A 25,050-nucleotide genomic window follows, 5' to 3' on the forward strand; every position below is an offset into this window, starting at 1 on the left:
ACTGTTCAAATGGTATTTGAAATCTTTGGTTTCATTATATAAATGTACACAGCAATGTAGGCTTGTTTACAACACACTTTTTTTATGCCTTACCCTCACCTAATGACTTGGACTCTCTAGAATTAATCCTAGAAACCTCTGGTTGGTTTCCCAGGAAATTCTTATTTACTCTAAAATTTGACAGTCGCTGGTTATAAAATAAAAATGAGTGTCAAGTACAGAACCCCAGGAAATGTCAATATTAAAGGTAGCAATTCTGGAGGGTTATATACCAAATTATTCATGGTGGTGATCAAAAGATAATGAAACATGGAGTTTCAAATTTTCTTCTGATCAAACGATTATATCAAAAATTTTTGAAGTTAACATCTATTTTAGTAAAGATTAAAGATTTATAGTTAAAATAGACAGGTAAGCCTCAAAATGGCTGGACTATAGTAGCCATTTACCTTTCCCTTTTATTTTTTTGGTTAGTTTTTTAATTTAATAAATCTTTATTGTTCAGATTATTACAGCTGTTCCTCTTTTTTCCCCCCATAGCTCCCCTCCACCTGGTTCCCATCACACCCTCTTCCCTTTCCTCCCCCCGACTGTCCTCATCCATAGGTGTACGATTTTTGTCCAGTCTCTTCCCGCACCCCCCATACCCCTTTACCCCTGAGAGTTGTCAGTCCACTCCCTTTCTATGCTCCTGATTCTATTATATTCACCAGTTTATTCTGTACATCATATTTTTAATTCACTTAGTTTTTAGATTCACTTGTTGATAGATATGTATTTGTTGTTCATAATTTTTATCTTTACCTTCTTCTTCCTCTTCTTAAAGAATACCTTTCAGCATTTCATATAATACTGGTTTGGTGTTGATGAACTCCTTTAGCTTTTTCTTATCTGTGAAGCTCTTTATCTGCCCTTCAATTCTGAATGTCAGCTTGGCTGGGTAGAGTACTCTTGGTTGTAGGTTCTTGCTATTCATCACTTTGACTATTTCTTGCCACTCCCGTCTGGCCTGCATAGTTTCTGTTGAGAAATCTGCTGACAGTTGTATGGGTGCTCCCTTGTAGGTAACTAACTGTTTTTCTCTTGCTGCTTTTAAGATTCTCTCTTTGTCTTTTGCCCTTGGCATTTTAATTATGATGTGTCTTGGTGTGGTCCTCTTTGGATTCCTTTTGTTTGGGGTTCTGTGTGCTTCCTGGACTTGTAAGTCTATTTCTTTCACCAGGTGGGGGAAGTTTTCAGTCATTATTTCTTCAAATAGGTTTTCAGTATCTTGCTCTCTCTCTTCTTCTGGCACCCCCATAATTCTGATGTTGGCACACTTGAAGTTGTCCCAGAGGCTTCTTACACTATCTTCAAATTTTTGGATTCTTTTTTCTTTTAGGTTTTCCAGTTGAGTGATTTTTGCTTCTTTGTATTTCAAATCTTTGACTTGATTCTTGCGTTCCTCTAGTTTGCTGTTGGGTGTCTGTATATTTTTTATTTCAGTCAGTGTATGTTTAATTTCTAGTTGGTCCTTTTCCATATCCTCGAGGGTCTCGCTAAATTTATCCGCCTTTTCCAGAAAAATTCTTGAAAAACCTTATAACTGTGGTTTTGAACTCTATGTCCAGTCGTTTGTTTTCCTCCATTTCTTTGGTTTGTGATCTGTTTCTTTGTCTCCCCATTTTCGCTGCTTCCCTGAGTTAGTAGGGTAGCTTTGTGTGCTAGTTGTCTTATATGGGCCAGTGGCTCGGCCTTCCCAGTTACCTGAGGTGGACACTCTTGGTGCACCCCTTAGTGGACTATGTGTACAGCCTTGTAGTTAAGTCTTTTTTTTTTTAAATATATTTTGATTTTTTTCAGAGAGGAAGAGAGAGGGAGAGAGAGTTAGAAATATTGATGAGAGAGAAACATCCATCAGCTGCCTCCTGCACACTCCCCACTGGGGATGTGCCTGCAACCAAGGTACATGCCCTTGACCGGAATCGAACCTGGGACCTTTCAGTCCGCAGGCCGACGCTCTATCCACTGAGCCAAACTGGTTTCAGCTGTAGTTAAGTCTTGATTGTTGTTGGTATCAGTGGGAGGAGTTGACTTCCAGGCCAATTGGCTGTGAGGATCAGCTGTGTCTACGCTGGGAGACAGCCTTATTCGACTAGACTTGCAAAATTGTAAAAGCCTCTGTGCTCAGCTTGGATGGGGTGGAGTTTCAGGTGGAGCTACAGGGTGGAGCCTACAGCCTTGGCTTCCCGTCAGCCCTGCCCTATGAGTTTCCTGGGCCTCAGTGTCCCTCGGTACTCGCTGCAAGCACCTCTGAGAGAAAGGCGCCCTCGAGTTTCGCCCACTGCCAAACAGTCTAGTCTCTCCCCCAATGAATCGGATTCCCAGATTCTTGCCCGGAACTGGGGTTCAGTGCAGTTGGAACTGGGGTTTAGTGCAGTCTGGAGCTTTTGTCTCCTTCCCGCTAGGGCAATCCAGCGGCACATTCAAAAGTCCGTCCTCTGCGCACATTCACATGCGCACCCTGGAGCTCTGCCTTTCGCCGCTCCCCTGAGTTTCCGTCTTACAGCCCAGATTCCCCCAGTATGAGCCTGGGTCCCCAGGGTCTCACCCGGAACTGGGGTTCAGTGCAGTCGGAGCTGGGGTTCAGCGCAATCTGGAGCTTTTATCTCCTTCCCGCTAGAGAACGCCAGCCAGGCACTCAGCCGCCCATCCTCTCCGGCTCCGTCCTCTCCGCACGCGCACGCCCGTGTCTCCGTACCTCAGGCTTTTACAGCTCCTCTGATTTTCCTTATGGTTTTCTCTTTCCTTCTAGTTGTAGGATTTCCAGTCAGCCAGCTTTCCTGTGGTTCTGGATGATGTCCGTTTTGTCTTTTAGTTGTATTTTTGAAATTGTTGTGTGAGGCTGCAGTATAGGTGTTTACCTATGCCGCCATCTTGGTTCTTTTTTACCTTTCCCTTTTAAAAATCATTTCTAAATCAGAAAAAAAATTGTCTTTGAAACCAAGCACAATGTTAAATATCAAATGTGCAACGAAAGGGTCCATATATCCAGCTCAGCATGTGACAACTCCCAGAATGGCTATGCTACGTGTCAAGCTGAGTACTTTTCCTAAGTAAAATGAGTAATTCCTTCAAAACAAACCTTAAGAGGGGATAGTATATTCTTCTGTTGACTCTACAGTTTTGCTTTGCGCATTTCATGGTGAGAAACAGCTTTTACATAAAATAAAGTGATAATACTAATAACACAATTGTTAAGTATTTAATTGACAAGTAAAACCTGGACTGGGACTATGGATTGCAATGCTCAATTCTGCTCAAATCAGTCACATTTCTAAAATTAAACAACCTATAGGTTGATTTAGTAGCTTGATTTTTAAATAGAAATTTCCTATTTCTTCTCTGTGATTTACAGCCAGTTTATACTTCAAAATACAAAATATAATGAAGATGCTAGGTACTGTATCACTGCCCAAAGAACAACTCAGGCTTGTTTAACAAACTATTTTGTTCTGTATTAAGATAATAAAATAGCCATCTTTTAAAACTTTGAAAAACTTCAACAGGCACCCGTATGATTAGAAGCATGACATGTGTTTCATTACCATGAGCTCGAAGTAAAGCTTCAGCAGTAAATAGTGGAGCCTGGAGCATGTCTGCAGTTTCCACAATAAGCATATCCTTCAATCTACGAAGATCCTGAGGCCTTAATCCTTCATATGGCTTTGAAAAGAAGGAAAACAAAGTTAAATTGTCTATTATACTCTTAGGGAGTTCGAAATACCTATAAACAAAAGATTATCATTTATTTGGTCTTTCAGTTTCAGTTTGGTTATGGAAGTTCAAAAGGTTCTGTATGCTCCACTATCATGGACTTCAAACTACTCTTTCCCAGGTCTTTTTAAACTGAAAAATGAATGCCAGGGATCATGCATCTTATAATTTTAAAATAAAAGTATCATACTATAATGACAAGACTATTTTGAAAATTTGGATAATACAAAAAAGAATAAAAAAACACATCAAGCAATCATGAGTGAAGTTCAAAAGTATTTTTATCCAGTTTTGTTGTAAACCAATTATAAATAAATATGTGTTAATTTAAGCAGTTTTAATCACGAAACCACCAAACATTTACACTTATTAAGAACCGATTTAGACTGCTAGTGGGATTATATAATACCTATTAATTAATTTGGAGAGAAGTAACTATGCTATACTATTCAGACTTTTTACCCATAAATATATTATTTCAGTATGTTTATTCGAGTGTTCATGAATGTTCCTTAGTTTTCATATAGGTGATATATCATCTCAGGTTTTTTGTTCTTTTGCTATCTTTTATCTATCTTTTTTTTGTTGTTTTAACAGAGAATATATAAAGAATAAAATCACATATTGAACTATTCAAACAATTATTGATAACATTGTTTCTTATTTGTTTCAAGTCCCTTTAAAAACAAAATGAAACAAAAGAAGCAAAACCTCATAATCTGTGACATGTTTTCCTATTACACTTCCCTAATTTCCCTCATCCTTGCCTGTGACAATCACTACCATGAATTTGATTGATAGCTGTCATAATATTATGGCATAACATTATATATATAAAAGCAATCTGCTTTTCTTAATTTTATTCAGTACTGTGTTTGCATTATTAATACTGATACATATATTTATTTCAATCCTTTAAACAGTTTTAAGCTTGCTGCATGCAATATGCATAGAACTGAAGCATAGTAACCTCCATCTTGTGTAAAAACTGCTGTTTGAAATTTTAATCCTACTATTTTGGCTTCTGTAAATGCTTGCTTGCTTAAATAATAGGGAAAAGTAAGACTACTCCCATTCCAGAGAGGCCATAAACTATGTCCCAGACAGAGTTGTTAGTGCTGGTGTCAGGCCAGGCCTTGAGATATGGTATCACGGCCCTGTCCCAGAACACAGGCCTTCTTTCTCAGAAGGTCTGGAAGTCTCGTTCCAAATTTGGAAGACAAAAAGCTGAAAAAAGTATAAATAGGGAAGACTTCCACCAAGTTGGGGCCCAGAATTTGACAGAGATATTCTACTCTGAGCCCATTAGCACTACTGTAATAAAAGGACTGTAAATTAATTTGGCTTATTAAGGCGTCTCATGTCGGCTCACTGATTTACAACAGAACTAAAAGCCATAGCTTAAAAAGGAGTAGAAATTACCAAGTACTTATCAGAATAACAATCATTGAGGATGTCCTCTGGTAGCATCTATCACAGCCTCCAGAGAGCTTTGGGTGGTTAGCAAAACTCACCCACTGTAGTTGACTTACAGATATTTTGGAATTAGATATTATCTTTATTTCTTGCTTTGTTTTTTTGGTACCATGTAAACCATTTCATCAATTCTCAGTTAACCCTGTATTACTGGGACTCTATTAACCAGGGATAATTTCTCAGTTGACATGTTTATTTTTTTTCTTTTTAAAAAAATTCTTTATTGTTGAAATATTACATATGTACCTTTTTCCCCCCATTGTCCTCTCCCAGACCACCCCCAACCCCCAGCCCAGGCATTCACCCCTGTTTCTTTCTCCTTAGATGTCTTCTGGCAGGAACACATATACAGGCAATGCATGTATTAATGACAGAAAAGAGTAACAGACTTGACTGTATAAATATCTGCCAAGTTTTAAACATAACAATTGTATTACTTTTAAATCTAGCAAAGTGTCCACGGCCAATAAGAGACAATACTCAATATTGGAAAGGTTTCAGTGAGATGGCCCTCTGATACCTTGTGGGTAAAAATAAAAAATTGGTATATCATTTAACAATCAAGCATGTATTATGAATCTTTAAACCAATTATCTTTGACCCAAAAATTTGTAGAAATCTATCCTAAGGTATAAACATAAATGTGGGAAAAATTGTAGTCATTTGCAATGTTTGTTATAAAAGTGACAAAATGCAAGTAACCTAAGTGTACATTAAAGGAGATATAGGACATTTACAAGTTAGAATAGTCTGCAGTCATTCAAGATGATTGGCATGATGAGTGTGTAAATATTAAGAAAGGTTAAGGGAATCTCTGCCTGGGTAGCTTCAGTTGGTTACATCATCGTCCCATATGCAAGGTTTTGGGTTCAATCCCCACTCAGGGCACATGTAAGAAACAATCAATGAATGCATAAATAAGTGGAACAACAAATTGATGTTACTCTCTCTTTCTCCCCTTTCTCTCTCTCCGCCCCCCAAATCAATAATAATAAAATAGAAATGCTAAGGAGGAAAAAACTATAAGATATAAAATATCACTCCAGTGATGAAAATGGAAGACAATCCTGCACAATGTTACAAGGATTATTTATAAGTGGTAGAACAATAAACATTTCATTCTGCTTTTTATGCAGAACATGTTTTGTAGGAAAAAGTAACTAAAAAATAAAAGATAAATCACTGGAGATGTTAGAGCTTTCAACAGTGGCAGAGCACACAATCAGTCTGTACTGCTATTCCTTTTAAAAATGGTGAAAACTTATGCTAAATACATTTCATATGACACTGCATTAACAGCCTACTGCACCTATGTATGCATTCACGTATACTGCCAGGAGCCTCTACATATACAGATATCATATAAACGTAACTAGAAAAAAACAAAGAAAATTTAACCTATTCTATATAGGGGTACTATTAACTATAACAGAAAAAAAATTGCAAGTAAATCCAAACCATCATTTGAAAAGCCTCTCAAATCATCATGTACAGTTTGCTTTTAAGATAACTTGTGAACCACACATTCCCTTGCAAAAACCTAACAAGTCCATTTATGGTGAAACTAGAGGCCCTCAGCCTGGCCTGCCCCCTCTCACAGTCCGGGAGCCCTCAGGGGCGGGAAGCAACCCGGCGATCAGGGGAAGGCGACGGCCCATCACACCTCTGCTGCTGCCACTGCCAGCAGCACAAGCCTCGGCCGGACCTGGTTACCTGAGCCTTGGGCGGCCCTGGGCAGCTGGGCAGCGGCCATGAGAGGCTTGCCTGCACACCTCAGGCCGGTCCTGGGCAGCTGGGGAGCTGAGGGGACTGGGTGCCACCATCATTGAGGGTGGGGCAGTCAATTAGCATATTCCTTCCTTATTGGCTGTGGGTGCCACCATCTTTGTGATGATGTGAGGGTCAATTAGCATATTCCCTCTTTATTAGATAGGATTTGTAGTACTCACTCCAGGATAGAAATTATACACTATGTATATCATTGCTTCTAAAAAATGAGTTCCAAATTCCCAGGTACCTCTCTTAAATTAGCAGAGGGTGAATATTTCTTGGTATTTCTAGTGGTGGCAATTGTGTATTTCCTGGTATTGTTTTGCTAAAAAACTTTTTTTTTTTTTTTTTCAGAATAGCCATCCTTCTACCTCATTTATGTTGAACAAAATCAGGTTTGACTTTAGAAATATTAACAAAGTGATAATAAAAAGCAATCTGCATAAAGTTTCTTTCAAATGCAGTTTTAAAATCTTAAATAGGTTACACTAGAAGAAAAATAGTTCTTGAAGGAGAAAGACATGCTGCCTTCATGAGTATGTAAGATATTCATTCTGAATCTCTGCAACAGAACTATAATTAGGTCATGTGAAGCATTTCAATACATTGCTCAGTCCCAAGTGGGCACCAGTCCTTTCTTCTGCAGGAAGGATTAAAATGAAGGTGTCTTTCTCTTTCCTGTTGCAAAGACAAATTGCTTCTATTTTCAGATTAAACACAAATAACCTTCAAAGCAGTCAGTCCTGATACAAAGAAGGAAAAAGAAAACTAATTTTAAAAGAGTATGAAAATTACTCTTTTTATTTGTTTTTAAATATGTTTTTTTTAAATTGATTTTAGAGAGAAAGGAAGGGAGAGGGAGAGAGATAGAAACATCAATGAGAAACATTGATGGGCTGCCTCCTGTACAGCCCTACTGGGGATCAAGCCTGCAACCCAGGCATGTGCCCTGACTGAGAATCGAAGCAGTGACCTCATGGTTCATGGGTTGACAATCACTAAGCCACACCAATTGGGCTGAAAGTGCCTCTTTTGCATCTGTACATACTATTGCTATCAAAATGTCACCAAAGAAATGCAAAACAGCCCAACATACAAACTATACCACTTTGATACCATGTATAAAGTGATAGTACCTTGAAAACTGTTTCAGAAAAGACTATGACAAAGGAGTTATGAGAGAAGTATTTCTTTTTTCTCACAATGAAAATAGCTGCCCCCTCCCTCCAATTATATAGGTAAAACATGTTCATTGTTAAAAAATGAAAAAATGAGTACTTATTTACCCAAATATAATGTAATTGTTAAAATTTTAAGACACTCAGGGAAAGGAGAGGATATTTCCAATTCCTTTTAATACCAATCTCTCTTTAGTGATCTATGAGCTTAGCCTGGGAGAGAGGGGAACAAATAGCTAGAGAATGCCTTTAGGATTCTCAGACCCTTCCCTTCCTTTCAGTTTCCATGCTACTTACTCAGCTGTTCTCACCTGGTCATCAAGATCTAGGCGACCCTGATGTGTACTTTGACCTTAGAGGAAGGCACATGGAGTACATTAAGCCTTATGCTAACTGGGGTAGCTAGTTAAGGCAAAGTCCAGCATATAAATTTCCTACCAGAAAAAGAGCCTTGAGCCTTCCTGAATTATAGATTGGAAGGTGGGAGTCTTTAGATGACTTTCATAGCAGTGCAATGTTCGGTTTCCCCTTCATTTACCCAGGTGTAAATCACACAATCCACTCCTACAACAGCCTGTCCTCTATGAGGCCCATTACTTACTAGTTTCTCTGCTCTTTCTTGGGGCTTCAATAAATTGAACACACTGCTCTCAGCCATCACTCTAATACATCATCTTGTTTTTATTTTTTTTATAGCAGTTACCATTCTCAGAAATTGTGTTCATTTATTTTAAAACTTATTTGTGTGTGTCTCTCTACCCATGATGAAACATAAGCCCCTAGAAGGCAGAAGTTTATCTTTGTTCCTCACTGAATCTCTAAGCTCCTAAAACATTGTCTGGCAGAACAGTTACTCAGTTTTGTAGAATGAATGAATGAAGTAGATTTTACCATTTATAAACTAACCACCCAAAGGAAAGAGCTCAACTAAAATGTGTCAATAAGAAATTACAGAGGTATAATATTATACACTGTCCAGATCATTAACTGAATAGAAGCCTTAGCTAAAATAAACACTGCACCTTGGGAACATAAATTTTAAAAAGTGCTAATTATGTAGCTTAATACAATTACATAGCAGGCCATGTAAAACTCTAGCATAGACAGAATAATCCAAAAATTGATCAGGGTCAAAGATAAAATGAATTTAAAAAAAGCATTGTTTACATTCAAATAAAAACAAACAAACACCAAACATTGTTTTTAAAAACTGTTATGAAACTCACATAACTTAAAATTAACCATTTTAAAGTGTATGGTTCAGTGGCCTCTAGTACATTCACAATGTTGTACAACCACCACCTGTATCTAGTTCCAAAACATTCTCATCACCCCAAAAGAAACCCCATACCCATAAAGTAGTCACATTCCTTCTTCCTCCCAGCCATTGGCAACCACTAATGTACTTTTCGTTTCTATGGATTTATTTACTCTGGACATTTCATATACATGGAGTTACTCAATATGTGCCGTTTTGTGTCTGGCTTTTTTTCATTTAGCATAATGTTTTTGAGATTGATCCATATTTTTAGCATGTGTTAGTACTTCAGTTCTTTTTATGGCTGAGTAATATTCCATTGTGTATATATCTCATTTTATTTATCCATTTATGTGTTGATAGACATTTTGGCTGTCTTCAATTTTTGGCTATTGTGAGTAGTGTTGCTATAAATATTTGTATATAAGTATTTATTTATGAAAGTAGTGCTTTTTAAATTATGAAATAGTAGACAAAAATAAAGCCAATATCGGCTGGTGTGGCTCAGTGGCTGAGCATAGACATATGAAACAGAAGGTCATGGTTCAATTCCTGGTCAGAGCACATGCCTGGAATGCGGGCTTGATCCCCAGTAGGGGAGATGCAGGAGGCAGCCAATTGATGACTCACTCATCATTGATGTTTCTATCTCCTTCTCCCTTTCTCTCTGAAATCAATTTAAAAAAAATCTAATACAGATTAAAAATAAAAGTACAAAACTAGCAAAGTATCTGAAATTATTTAAATGTTCACCAATAGGTAAGAAATATGTCGATCATATGTTCTGACTTGGGAAAGATGTTCATGACATACCATTAAACTGAAAAAATATTTTAGCAGAACTCAATATACTATATGATCTTACTTTTGCATTAAAAATTCTATATGTATATGTTTGCTTAAGTCTGGTAGCACAAAAAGAAAACTTACCTTTGATGAATAAAATCAGGAAGGAGGAAATTTTTTAGCAATAAATATTCATTATAAATTTTAGGCAATGCATAAAAACAGAAAAATTATAATAGTAAAGAAAATCACTCATATCCACAATTACCATTTTGGTATACAGCAAACTTCTTCAAATATACAGTAGTTTTGTCCTATATAATTAGTGTCAAACTATTCTGTAAATATTTTTGCCTTAACATAATAGTTTATTATAGTTATACTATGTTCATTTAGGTATTAAATCTATTGATGAGTACCACTGTTTTTAAAATTTACTAATAAATTAAGATATCTTGATGAAAAGACCTAAATGTCTTTCAGTTTACTCACATCAACATTATTTCTAGAATATTACTGTTTAAATGTCTTCTGACTAAATTATTATATCAATTATTACATTATAATTTCTATGTATGGGCTGTCAAAAGGCAGTCAGTATAGCAAATAGAGATTCTTAGATTTTGAAGTCATAAGAATCAAGTTCAGCTCCCTTTGGTCCTGATAAGTTATTCAACTATTTTCTGGTTTATCTTCCTTATTTTAAAAAAAAGAAGGGGTCATAACTGTTATTTCAAGGTTACTATGTGAATTCAATAACCACATTAAAGTGCTTAGGACATCAGCCTTCTCTCTATGTATACTTAATCTGAATAAATATTAAACAATCTAACTAAAGAATCACAAAAGGTAAAGAAACAGAAATCTTTTAATTCTAAGAAACTCAGTTCTTTTCCCCATTTGGAAAGTATAGCAGCCCCCAAACTGCTGGGAATTCATGGGAAAAAGAAAAGTAACAATACAATTAAACACAAAGAAGAGTTATAAAATTTCTTTTAGAATCAAGTTAGCACTGAACATCACATCAGAATCATTTGAGGAGGAAAAATGTATTGTGTCTTATAGTTTCTCTATCTAAGAAATATCTATTGGTGTCCACTGTGTACCAGTGTGTTAGACACTGAAAATACACCGTTAAGTAAGGCAGTTAAGACCCTGGTCTTTGTGGAGTTGACAATCTAATAAGAGAGAAAGGAAATAAACAAGTAAACAAACATATAAAAAATAATTACAGCACATGATAAATGCTAAGAAGGATGAACAGGATATTATAATGAAGAATAATGGAAGGAGATGGACCTATTTTAGAAAGAATGATTAAAGACTGCCTGTCTGCAAAAGTGATATTGAGTTAGTCAAGAGAAAAACTGGGAGATTTCAGACACAGAAAATAGCAAATGCAAAGTCTTGGTATAGTCTAGGTATGGTAATAAGAGCAAAGGGATTTAAGAAAAAATGTTTGAGATAACACTGAAGAGGTAGGTAGTAGCCATACCATAAAAGGTATTATATCTGAGTAAATAGTTTGGATTTTAAGTACCATAAAATGTTACTAAGTGATTTAAGTGATATAACCTCGTTTTAATTTAAAATTGTCACTCTTGCCGAAACCGGTTTGGCTCAGTGGATAGAGCGTCGGCCTGCGGACTGAAAGGTCCCGGTTCGATTCCAGTCAGGGGCACATACCTTGGTTGCAGGCACATCCCCAGTAGGGGGGGTGCGGGAGGCAGCTGATCTATGTTTCTCTCTCATCGATGTTTCTAACTTTCTATCTATCTCCCTTCCTCTCTGTAAAAAATCAATAAAGTATTTTTAAAAATAATAATAAAATAAAATTGTCACTCTGGCTTCTGTGTACAAGATGGATTCTAAGGAAACCAGAATAGAAGGAAGGAGAACAGTACGGAGAAACTATTACATTAGCTCATATGAGAAGTGAGGGTGGCAAGTGCCTAGGGAGGTAGGAGTGGAGATTGGGAGGAGTAAAACTGATTTAGGTTATAGTTTCCGAGGTAAAACTGACAGGATTCCCAGATTGTTTGGATGTTTATGCTAGAACGACTCAGTAAATGGAGGTAATATTTACTCAGACAAGAAAGACTCAAATGACTCTTGATGTCCATGATAATAAGTTCAATTACATCACAGAAGGGAAGAAAGAGGAATTTGGTAGGAAGGGGCAACAATTAAGTTGGTTTTTCCCATATAAAGATGGGAGACATGGTCTACAACTGCAGGGGACAGGGACAGGGCTGGGGAAGAGTGGTCAATGGAAAGACTGTTTAGCTGTTTTTGCTTTTTACTACAGGATTTACCAAAGCATGTTTGTTGACAAGAACAATCCAGAAGACAGAGAGAGACTGAGGAACAGGAGGATTGGAGTCTTGGACTAGTAGGAATGGTTAGGATTCATACCACACATCAGCATCTCTTTTTATGTGTAAGTAAATATACTCACGGATGTTAGAGAAAAGCTTAGACCTCCAGGGTTTCTAAATGTATTTTTATACTTATGGCTATGTATATGACTGGATATTTACCATTGCAAAAAAGACCACACAAACTGGGCTTTAAACAAGAAAAAAGTTTTAATTTAAAATCCATATAACTTTTTAATTAAAAAAACACACCTTACCTCTCGTTTGTCTAATGCAGCATACTCAGCTTCTATTTCTTCAGCTTCAGGATCTCGTGAGAATACCATTTGGGATTCCAGATTAAGGGCCAAATCTTTGTGGTGTTGCTTTTCAGCACAATCACAAGGAGTATCTTTATTTTCATTCTCAGCAAACAAGTCTCCTCCATGTTTTACTAAAAGCTAAAAAAGATTTTTTTCAAAAACTTGCAACAATATGTTTAAATAAGTTATTTTCATGTTAAAAATATAAAACCTTTAATAAAGGCAACACAACAAAAATGCAATATTATGTTCCTGAAATGACAATAAAAGTTATTTAGATATTAGTTGCTTCTGATTTTAAGATTGGCAATTCTTGTTTATTAGTATTAAGATGATTTCCTTTGGTTAAAAATAAAAGCTACAACACCAATTTCTTAAACTTTAAAAATAAAGTCCTTTTTGAAAATAATTTTCAGAGAGAAAAAATGAGAGAGAGAGAGAGAGAAATATCGATTTGTTGTTCCACTTATTTATCCATTCATTGGTTGATTCTTTTATGTGCCCTGACAGGATATCAAACCTGCAACCTTGGTGTATGGAAACAATACTCTAACCAACTGAGCTACCCGACCAGAGCTAAAAAAGAAATTCTTAAGCATTCTGCCCAATTCAAAAATAAAGTTTTACTTATCAGTAAAACTATTTATAGTTATTCAATGCTTTCCCTTTTATAAATTTCTAGGAATCATTCTTAAACAAGAAGGATACCAGTTACTTTAGCCACAAATACCTGGATGTCCTGACATAGGGGACAAAAATTTTCATTTGTATCATTCATTATTCAGTCAAACACTGAAATGAAATTAGGATGAGCAAAACCGTTTTCAATATTCCTCAAAATAAGTGATAAAGGCTTCTGGTCAAGATGTCAGCATAGGTGAATGTGGTACACATGTCCTCTCCCAACCACATCAAAATTACAACTAAACAATTATCATTGAGAATAGCCTGAAATCTAGTGGAACAACTAAGGATGTAAAGAAGAAGCCACATCCAGACTGGTAGGAGGGGCAGGCTGGTCCCACACCCATATGGAGCAGATAAAAATTGGGAGGGATATCTCAGTTATGGAGGTTCCCCCTGAGGAGTGAAGGGTCCCAGCCTCACACCAAGCCCCCTAGCCCAGGGTTCCTGTGCCAGAAAGAGAAATCCCCATAACTTCTGGCTGTAAAAACCAGTGGGGATTGAGACTCAGGTTGCTGGAGTCCTGGCAGTCCTCTTAAAGGGCCCATGCATGGACTTGGACTCACTCCCTAGGGCAGCAGCTTGAAAGGTACCAGGGGCATATGGGAAGGAACTGAATTGTCTGGCCTGAGGGCGAGGTACAGAGGGGCAGCTTTTTGCCAGACAGATTCAAAGTTAGTTAGAGGTGAGGCATGAGATTCCGCATTTCCAACAAGTTCCCAAATGATTGATAACATAACACCAGTCTCAGGATCATTCTTTGTATAGCAAGACCTTAAGAAACGCTGCTTTATAATTACTCCATTCAAATCTGTCCTACATTACAACCATTAAGCTAATCTTAATGTATCTTATTTTATAATAGCACTTCACCAATAAAAAATTTTCAGTGACTCAATTTTCTATAAATAAATCCCAAATTCTTGACCTTGGCATTTAGTTTCTTCTCCTTGTTATGGACTCTATCTTCATTTTACAGGATCTGTCTTATCATTCCTTCCACAAAATACTTCAATCTATATGTCTGAGACCTAGAATAATGCTTCACAGAACTGTAATGTGCAAATAAGTAAGTAAATAAATAAATAAATAAATAACCCAGAGAACTTGCTTAAAACATTCCTGGAGTCTACCCCCTACAGATTCTGACTTGGAATCTGGAGGTCTGGTGGATTATATTTATAACAAGCTCCCAGTAGTTTCTGATGCTACAGGTCTGAGGGCCACATTTTGAACAGCCTCCTCTAAATACTTAAAAGTGAAATCATACCTACTCAAACCTTACTACTATTAACAGAAAGTGGACCTGGGTGTGGGTTCTTGACTTCATGCAGGTAAGATTTCACAATACGAGTCCAGGCGAATTTTAGAGGACATTTATAAAGAAAGGCTGAGGACAGTGAAACAAGAAAGGGTTAGGGAAGTGAGCCTAGGCTATTCTCCTTTGGCTCATTAAGAAGTCAGAGAAGAGGAGAAACCAAGATGGCGGCATAGGTAAACACCTAAACTGCTGCCTCACACAATAATTTCAAAACTACAACTAAAAGACAAAATGGACATCATCCAGAACCACAGGAAGGATGGCTTAGTGGAAATTCTACAACTAGAAGGAAAGAGAAAAGTACACTGAGACTCAGAGGAGCTGCAGGAGGCAGAGGTACTGAGACACACGTACGGAGAGGACTGGCAACTGAGTGCGCGGCTGGCTTTCTCAAGCGGGAGGGAGACAAAAGCTCCCGACTGCGCTGAACTCCAGTTCTGGGTGAGACTCTGGGGACCCAAACGCATACAGGGTAAAACTGGCCTGTCAGGAAAGAGAAAAGCACACTGAGACTCAGAGGAACTGTGGAAGGCAGAGGTACCGAGGCGGGCGCGCGGAGAGGGCTGGCAACTGAGCATGCAGTTGGCTTTCTCAAGCGGGAGGGAGACAAAAGCTCCCGACTGCACTTAACTCCAGTTCTGGGCGAGACTCTGGGGACCCAGACTCATTCGGGGAGAAACTGGACTGTCTGGCAGCAGGCGGAACTCCAGGACGGCTTTCTCTCAGAGGTGCTTGCAGCGATTACCATGGTACACTGAGACACAGGGGCCTATTAGGGCAGGGCTGATGGGAAACCAATGCTGTCTGCTCTGCCCTGAGACTCCACCCCATTCAAGCTGAGCTCAGAGGCTTTTGCAAGTCTTCTCACATAAGGGTGTCTCTAGCACATAAGTTCTCCCAGCGTAGACACAGCTGATCCTCACAGCCAATTGGCCTGGAGGTCAATTCCTCCCAGTGATACCAACAATCAAGGCTTAACTACATCAAGACTGTGCACACAGCCCACAAAAGGGTGCACCAAGAGTGTCCACCTCAGGTAACTGGGAAGGCCGAGCCACTGGCCCATATAGGACAACTAGCACACAAAGCTACCCTACCAACTCAAGGAAGCAGCGAAAATGGGGAGACAAAGAAACAGATCACAAACCAAAGAAATGGAGGAAAACAAATGACTGGACATAGAGTTCAAAACCACAGTTATAAGGTTTTTCAATAATTTTCTGGAAAAGGCGGATAAATTTAGCGAGACCCTCGAGGATATGAAAAAAGACCAACTAGAAATTAAGCATACACTGGCTGAAATAAAAAATATTATACAGAGATCTAACAGCAGACTAGAGGATCACAAGAATAAAGTTAAAGATTTGAAATAGAAAGAAGCAAAAAACACTCAACCGGAAAAGCAAAAAGAAAAAAGAATCCAAAAATATGAAGATAGTGTAAGAAGCCTCTGGGACAACTTCAAGCATACCAACATCAGAAGAAGAGAGAGAGCAAGATACTGAAAACCTATTTGAAGAAATAATGACTGAAAACTTCCCCCACCTGGTGAAAGAAATAGACTTACAAGTCCAGGAAGCACACAGAACCCCAAACAAAAGGAATCCAAAGAGGACTACACCAAGACACATCATAATTAAAATGCCAAGAGCAAAAGACAAAGAGAGAATCTTAAAAGCAGCAAGAGAAAAACAGTTAGTTACCTACAAGGGAGCACCCATACAACTGTCAGCGGATTTCTCAACAGAAACTATGCAGGCCAGACGGGAGTGGCAAGAAATAGTCAAAGTGATGAATAGCAAGAACCTACAACCAAGACTACTCTACCCAGCCAAGCTGACATTCAGAATTGAAGGGCAGATAAAGAGCTTCACAGATAAGAAAAAGCTAAAGGAGTTCATCAACACCAAACCAGTATTATATGAAATGCTGAAAGGTATTCTTTAAGAAGAGGAAGAAGAAGGTAAAGATAAAAATTATGAACAACAAATACATATCTATCAACAAGTGAATCTAAAAATCAAGTGAATAACAAATCTGATGAACAGAATAAACTGGTGAATATAATAGAATCAGGAGCATAGAAAGGGAGTGGACAGACAATTCTCAGGGGGAAAGGGGTGTGGGTGTGCGGGAAGAGACTGGACTGGACAAAAATCGTACACCTATGTATGAGGACAGTAGGGCGGGGTAGGGGCAGAGGGTGGGGGGGAAACCGGGTGGAGGGGAGCTATGGGGGGAAAAAGAGGAACAATTGTAATAATCTGAACAAAGGTATATTAAATTAAAAAAAAAAAAAAGAAGTCAGAGAAAAGGGGACCTTGGGGAGAGGCTCAGGGGGGGTTTCCCTGGTATGAACTACCACTGCCCATTGCTATCCTGTTTGCAAGCCTCATGGAGTCCCTTATGAGTTTAGGAGGTGTAAGCCTGTGGGCGGGAAAGAATAGAGGGAGGGGAGAAGTGCTGGCGTGCTCATGGGATGGGGAAGTTGAACCACTGTCTAAATGATTAATATGGCCCTTAGCATCATAATATTTTGGAGGCAATAATGAGATCATATCTTTCTTCATTAAAAATTAGAAAACTGAGTCCCAGAAAGGCAGAGTTACTCCATTGCTGAGCTGGGACCACAAATTCTGTATTCTTTTCAGTTTTAAAATTCCAGGTATTAAAAATAGAATATAATTAGGTAAAACTCTTCAGTCTGACCTGTGAATGGTTTTTATGGCTTTTCAATGAAGTGTGAAATGCTTTGATAGCTGCCGAAGTGTCAAACAGGCTCTGTGGCTGGAAATGAAGAAGTGTGACTTAGCATCTTTGGTTTTCTAGTGACCTCTATTTGATCTGACAAGCAGCTACAATTAAAGCTGTGAATAAACAAGTAGAACAGGGATGCACAAAAAATACCTAAGATAATACTCATTTTAAAAAAGTGCTTTGAAGCCCTATCAAAAACAACCACCTCTGTCATATCAACCATTTATTGAATCATTATGGCATGTGAAGCACTAATATAAATAAAATGAGGTCTACTGAGGAGGCTTCTCTAGGGAGTTTGCCAAAAGGAGAAAAGTCACTGGATTTTAATTGGGCCATGCTAATAGACCTAACCACCATTCCTCTCCAAAGTCCATCTCTATTGCAAAGTAGAAAAACAAAAACTCTCAACAACTAAGAAAAAAGTGTATTATTTATTTTATTAAAGTCTTGAAAGATGTGTTTTAAAGCAGTTCCATTTTGTATAATCTTAAAGCATACAGCACTTGTACATATTGATAATGTTATTTCATGTATTTAAAATAAGCTTCTGAATCTTTCCTTTCCCAGTTCTTTGCATAGTGCAGGGATCCACTGAAAATTAAGGCCAGTGGGCCAAACCCAGCCTGTTGCTTGTTTCTGTATAGACCAAGAACTAAAAACTGTTTTTACATTTTAAACAGTTGAAAAAAATAAAAAGACTATTTAATACTATGTAAAAAGTATAAGAAATTTATGTGGGAGTGTCCATAAACAATGTTCTATTGAACAATGCCAGGCCTATTTGTTCTATGTCTCCTTTTCGGCTGCAGAGTTGAACAATTGCCTAAAATATTTGCTATCTGGGCTTTCACAGAAAAAAAGTTTGCTGATCCTCAGAACAATTCTTTGAAATATAAAATAATTAGAATTAGAAGGGCTTTATTTATAGTTTGTCCTTAATAAATGTTTAACATATAAGCATTTCCAATTTTTAAACCAATACAGTCAACTACTATTTACATTACTTTTATCTCATAAATAATTTTGAATGATTAATATTTTTGAAACTCCAGATTTTCCTACTTAAGAAAATTGTGAAAAATACCCCAAAGCGAAGGTTCAATATAAGCACCTGGTGTTAGAAAGAGTGGACAACAGAAACAAAAGGAAGGGCTGGCCAAAAGAGACAAGGAAAAGCTCTATTCTGCAAACAAGCAGCATGAGTTCGATGAAAACCAAACCAAACCACAAAAAAACCCCTAAAATAAAAAGCAAAACAAAAAAATCAGTCCAAGGTAAATCCAGGTATCAAGAGATAATGGTAGTAGAATCATTAACAGAAACAAGGCAATCAAGAGGAAAAGCAAGTGGCTAAAGAAGACTGAGTACAGTTTTGGAAATGTTGAACTTGAGAGACCTGAAATAATCATATGGTGAAGTCAACTAGGTAGGAAGCAATATAGCATCAGAAATTTCAGGGCTGAAAATTCCATTGCAATATTCTACATATAACCACTGATAAGTTCCCCAAACTCTACTAGTATGATTGAGAGTCACTTATGGGGTGTGTGTGGGCGTGTGTGCATGCGCGTACAACTTAAGCTTACTATGAAACACAATTATCATAGGGAGAAGGAGAAGTTTTAAAGCAAATACTTCATTTCTCTGGTTCTAAATGAGCCATAGGAAACAATTTAAACTAGTGGTTCTCAACCTTTCTAATGCCATGACCCTTTAATACAGTTCCTCATGTTGTGGTGACCCCCAACCATAAAATAATTTTTGTTGCTACTTCATAACTGTAGTTTTGCTACTGTTAATGAATTGTAATGTAAATATCTGTGGTTTCCGATGGTCTTAGGCTCTACAACCTGTCGCGACCCACAAGTTGAGAACTGCTGCTGTAGAGCCTAAAACCATCGGAAAACACAGATATTTACATTTCGATTCATAACAGTAGCAAAACTATAGTTATGAAGTAGCAACGAAAAGAATTTTATGGTTGGGGGTCACCACAACATGAGGTACTGTATTAAAGGGTCCCGGCATTCGAAAGGTTGAGAACCACTGATTTAAACTATTAAATGCATATGTGAAATTGCCAACTGACAACTTTATCAAGTCTGTTCTTATGTAAATATACAGACAGCAAAATATTTAAACAACTAGAGAGATATATTTCCATAGATATAAGTCCTTTAAGAGTTAAAAAAACAAAACAAGACAAAAAACAGCTTGACCTTAGCCATGGAATAAAATAATCAATGTAGCCTTAAAGGCTTAAGATTCTGAAATGAGATATATTTTATTACAATCATAGATTAACAGAAAATTAGTGCTAAATGGGGACTTTAAAAAATATGTATTTTTATTGATTTCAGAGAGGAAGAGAGAAGGATAGAGAAATAGAAACATCAATGATGAGAGAATCATTGATCGGCTGCCTCCTGCATGCCCCTTATTGGGGATTGAACCCGCAACCTTTGACTGGAATCAAACCCGGGATGCTTCAGTCCACAGGCCAATGGTCTATCCACTGAGTCACACTGACTAGGGCTAAATGGGGACTTTTGAGGTAATTGTGAAGGTTTCTTCTTGAATGGTTGGGAATGACAATCTCAAAGAGGTTGAGTGACTCACTCAAAGTCCTACAGATAGTCACTGTGAGGACCAAGACAGTAATAAATATCTAATAATGCGGTACAATCTCACACCAGTCAGAATGGCTATCATAAACAAATCAACAAACAACAAGTGCTGGCAAGGATTCGGAGAAAAAGGAACCCTCGTGCACTGCTGGTGGGAATGCAGACTGGTGCAGCCACTGTGGAGAACAGTATGGAGTTTCCTCAAAAAACTAAAAACGGAACTCCCATTTGACCCAGTGATCCCACTTCTAGGAATATATCCCAAGAAACTAGAAACACCAATCAGAAAGGATATATTGCACCCCTATGTTCATAGCAGCACAATTCACCATCGCTAAGATTTGGAAACAGCCTAAGTGCCCATCAGCAGATGAGTGGATTAAAAAACTGTGGTACATCTACACAATGGAATACTATGCTGTGGTAAAAAAAAAAGGAATTCTTAGCATTTGCAACAGCATGGATAGAACTGGAGAGCATTATGCTAAGTGAAATAAGCCAGTCAGAGAAAGATAAATATCACACGATCTCACTCATTTATGGAATATAATGAACAACAGAAACTGATGAACAAAAACAGATCCAGAGACAGAGAAACAACAATCAGACCATCAAACCTCAGAGGGAAGGTAGGGGAGGGAGGGTGGGGGTGAGGGGGAGAGATCAACCAAAGGACTTGTATGCATGCATATAAGCCTAACCAATGGACACAGACAACAGGGGGGTGAGGGCATGAGTGGGGGGGATGGAGGGGTAATGGGGGAATAAGGACACATATGTAACACCTTAATCAATAAAGAAATTTAAGTAAGTAAGTAAATAAATAAATAAATATCTGATAATACTCTCTCACTCAAACCAAACCCTTTATATCATGCTTGGTATCAATGAACATTATGAAAATTAGAAAAACATTATATACAAATGTCATTATAATTGTTATTCTTAAGACCAAAGGGCTAAAAACAATGATGCAGACAAATAAGTAGTTGGGGGGGGGGGAGGGGAAAGAAACCATATTTAAAATTACCCATGATAGTAAACTTTATATGAGAAGTCTAAGCCTTTCCTGTTCACTAAAGGAGTAGGACAAGAAATGAAGATACTTAACCACTAATACTTTAAGAAATACACTTATATAGTAGGTTTTTAAAAATGCATACATTTTAAGCATTAGCATTAAAAAACACAGTAAGACCTCTGGGAATTAGTTAATGTATGCTTCCCCAGGAAAATCTTCTATTTTACTTCATAGTAAGCATTACCAAAGTGATTCAGGGCCCAAGGCTGGGCTAGTGTACAGTCCAGATAGTGCCATATGAGTAAAATAATATGCTGAAATTTGCTGATGAAAACTAGAATAAATGTAACCAACTAGAGAAGATATATTTCCATAGATATGAGTTCTTTAAGAGTTAAAAAAACAAAACAAAACAAAAAGCAGCTTGACCTTAGCTATGAAATAAAATAATCAATTTAGCCTTAGAGGCTTAAGATTCATAATCTTTAATAAATGGTTGATATGACAGAGGTTGTCATTTCACTTTTATAAATTTCTAGGAATATTCCTCGAAATAAGCGATAAAGGCTTCTGGTCAAGATGTCAGCATAGGTGAATGTGGTACACATGTCCTTTCACACCACATCAAAATTACAACTAAACAATTATCATTGAGAACAGCCTGAATGTGGTTGTTTATAGGGCTTTATAGGACTTTATTTGGGATGATTTACATTAAGTCTAAGAGCTCCTCTGAATAAATAGAAAAATAAAAAGTCATCAAATGGTGTGGTTTATGTAATGTGATATGCTGATAAATCAAACAGTTAAAACATATACATGAAGCAAATCATCAGGCCTGTCAGATAGTTTAGAATAAAACCTGGCACCAATTTCATTCACTGAGCAAAAAATAATGCTGGTAAAAACACTATTTTTTTGAACAATTTGATAAGAACGTCATTGCAAACATACTTTAAAATCAACGATTACTAAAGCAATGTTTATAGAATTTTTGGCAGTAAGATATTAAGGCAGCAATTTAAGAGTATTATTACTACTATCAAGAATGAGCTATTAAAAAAAAAAAAAGAATGAGCGATTGTCTACTCTCGCTTGAGAAATATGACGCAGTCCCATCAGTAATGATGAGTCATTACAGCACGGATTCTTTCATGGGAGGTGGGCATAGAACAATATACAAAAAGGTTTGTGTAAAAGCCTCAGGAATTCTGCCAATAGCCTCCTTTCCCCCCCAAACCCATGAACATCCTTCTACCATGCTGTGAATCAACATTAGAAAACATTGCCTGAAAAAAAAAGTTTCAAGTTAATAACTGTCACTGACTAACTAGTGGGCAAAGGTGACACAAACCCAAGAAATAAAACACTCTAAAAGATTAATTAATATCACAAATAATAATAGTAAAAAAAAAGGGTTTTAGAAGTGAAAAGAATTGACATTTAAGATACAGTAAATAACTGTGAATAACAACAAAAAAAGATATACTAAAGAAATCATTTAAATAACTGTAATCTTTTAAACTGAGTAAGAAAATGAAGGGTATCCATATTTTTGGTATCAATTCAGAAGTAAAGTATATATACATGAATAACATTAAGGAAATAGTAAATTTTCAGATATATCATTTAACCTGATTAGGATCATTGTTGTTTTTTCCAATAAAGGTCTACCTTTTTGGAAAGGTAGATACTCTGTGATCTTATGGAGAGTGCTCCCCATCATAAATATATCTATACGAAAGAACTCTTATGAGTTATGTATAAATTGACATGAATGTAACTGAGAAAAACCTGTTATAAGTAGTGATGATACTATAGAGTAATGATTTCTTATCTTAAGATCCTACATTATATGGCTGACCTTATCTAAGCCTGTTGTTAGATATTTTATATATATATATATATATATATATACACACACATATACACACATATACACACACACACACACACATATATGTACATATATATATGAAATATATAGAAGAAGAAGCTCAAATACAATATTCAGGAATACTTTAATACCCATTAAACAGAAAAAGAAGCACATTTTAAAATTATCAATGATTTTTAAAAGACCCCAATAAATGTATTCATTAATATTCATTCCTTGTTTAGGGAACTGATCAATTCTAGATCTACTACAACTATAGTTCCCATTGCCAAGAGTTGCCATATCCAATATGCATAAATTTTATTATATAAAGTCTACTAAAAATCAGCAAAAAAGCAGAAAAGCTATTTTCTACTAAAGCTATTACTCTCAATATGATAGTGTTTAATGGATTACTATTACCTTCAGGGATGTTAGCAAATTTTCAATTGCTCTTAATACCATTTTATTCCCAAGGTTTGCTGTGTAACTGTGGGTTTGTTTTTAATATTTCCCCTAAAACTGGGGAATGACTTTATGTAAAAGAAATCCTGCTTTTTTTAGAACCACAAAAGGAATAAAAACAACTAGGTAAATTAACTGTTAAGCAAAACATGCTCGGGTTGGTTGCTCAGTGGTTAGAGCGTCAGACTTTGAACCTAAGGGTTGTGGTCAAGGGTGCGTACCTGGGTTACAGGTCTGATTCCAGCCCTCTGCCCAGCCCTGTGTCTCCCTCCCTCCCTTCTAGTCTCTCTAAAAAAATCAAAGGAAAAAATATCCTTGGGTGAAGATCAAAATAAATTAATTTTTAAAAAGCAAAAGAAACACTGATTATTACATATTTTCAAGACAAAAATTTTACCATGCAGAATATTTAAAACAACAAAGTTTTACCTCTACACAGGTTTTCATCCCTGAGGCAGCAGCATAGTGCAGGGGTGTGTTTTTTTTGTTATCTACAGCATCAATAGCTGCTCTCTCATATTCGCCTTGGTCAAGTTTTGCTCCTTTCCATCTTAAGATCATCTGCAGACAATCTGCTCTTCTGAAATCATCTTCCACGGGGCGTGCTAAACGAGGATGAAGGGCTCCTTCAGATATCATAATTTGAGGTCCCATACACAACAAATGCATAGATGTTTCATTGTGCACATTCCGTTTATTTGGATTTCCATCTCTACCAAAAAGAAAAGTCCTAAAGTAGTAAAGAAAAAAAGGACAAAATCCAGTTATTTCCTACTTTGAAATAAGAATACATAGAAGATAAAAAATTTAAAAGGTAATTATGAATATGCACATTTGATACTATACCAAAAGTTTAACAAGTTGTCATTTATTGCTAATCAAACTTAAAGATTACTGTTCAGACTCTGAAATTAATATCAATGAACCTTCTATACTGCTACATTAAAATTCATTGATCTACCTTGCATTATGAATAATCTTTTACCCATGCATAATTTTTAAAAATCATATACAGTGTGATCCTCTGAAAAATACTGATTCACTGAGTTATGTAGATTTTCTAGATGTCACATTTCATTTCAAATATTTCCTTAAAATCATATTAGTTTACAGCACCATAAACCTTACTATAAATCCTGGTCATAAGAGTATTTCCTTGTGCAATAATTTAAAAAATATATTTTTTATTGATTTCAGAGAGAAAGAAAGTGGGAAAGAGATAGAAACAACAATGATAAGAGAGAATCATTGATCTGCTGCCTCCTGCATGCCCCACACTGGGGATTGGCCCCTAACCTGGGCATGTGCCCTGAATTGAACTGTGACCTCCTGGTTCATAGGTTGACGCTCAACCACTAAGCTATGCAGGCAGGGCCCTTGTGCAATGATTTT

At 36.9% G+C, this 25,050-nt stretch overlaps 1 protein-coding gene across 4 annotated transcripts in view; it reads right to left on the bottom strand.

The window, feature by feature from the left end:
- The window catches only part of ANKIB1 (ankyrin repeat and IBR domain containing 1), a 117,119-nt gene that overhangs the window by 48,988 nt on the left and 43,081 nt on the right, over positions 1-25,050 (bottom strand). For all 4 annotated transcript variants that reach the window (XR_008558159.1, XM_028157248.2, XM_028157242.2 and 1 more), the window contains exons 3-5: positions 24,088-24,388; positions 12,860-13,042; positions 3,588-3,705 (exon numbers count right to left, since the gene is read on the bottom strand). Coding sequence is in view for 3 of the 4 variants with exons in the window: in XM_028157248.2 (XP_028013049.2) it covers positions 3,588-3,705; positions 12,860-13,042; positions 24,088-24,388 (602 nt within the window). In the remaining variant the exon portion in view is untranslated. The remainder of the gene's footprint in view (positions 1-3,587; positions 3,706-12,859; positions 13,043-24,087; positions 24,389-25,050) is intronic.

The sequence above is a fragment of the Eptesicus fuscus genome, chromosome 14 (genome assembly GCF_027574615.1).
Source record: "Eptesicus fuscus isolate TK198812 chromosome 14, DD_ASM_mEF_20220401, whole genome shotgun sequence".
In the NCBI taxonomy this organism is placed as follows: Eukaryota; Metazoa; Chordata; class Mammalia; order Chiroptera; family Vespertilionidae; genus Eptesicus; species Eptesicus fuscus.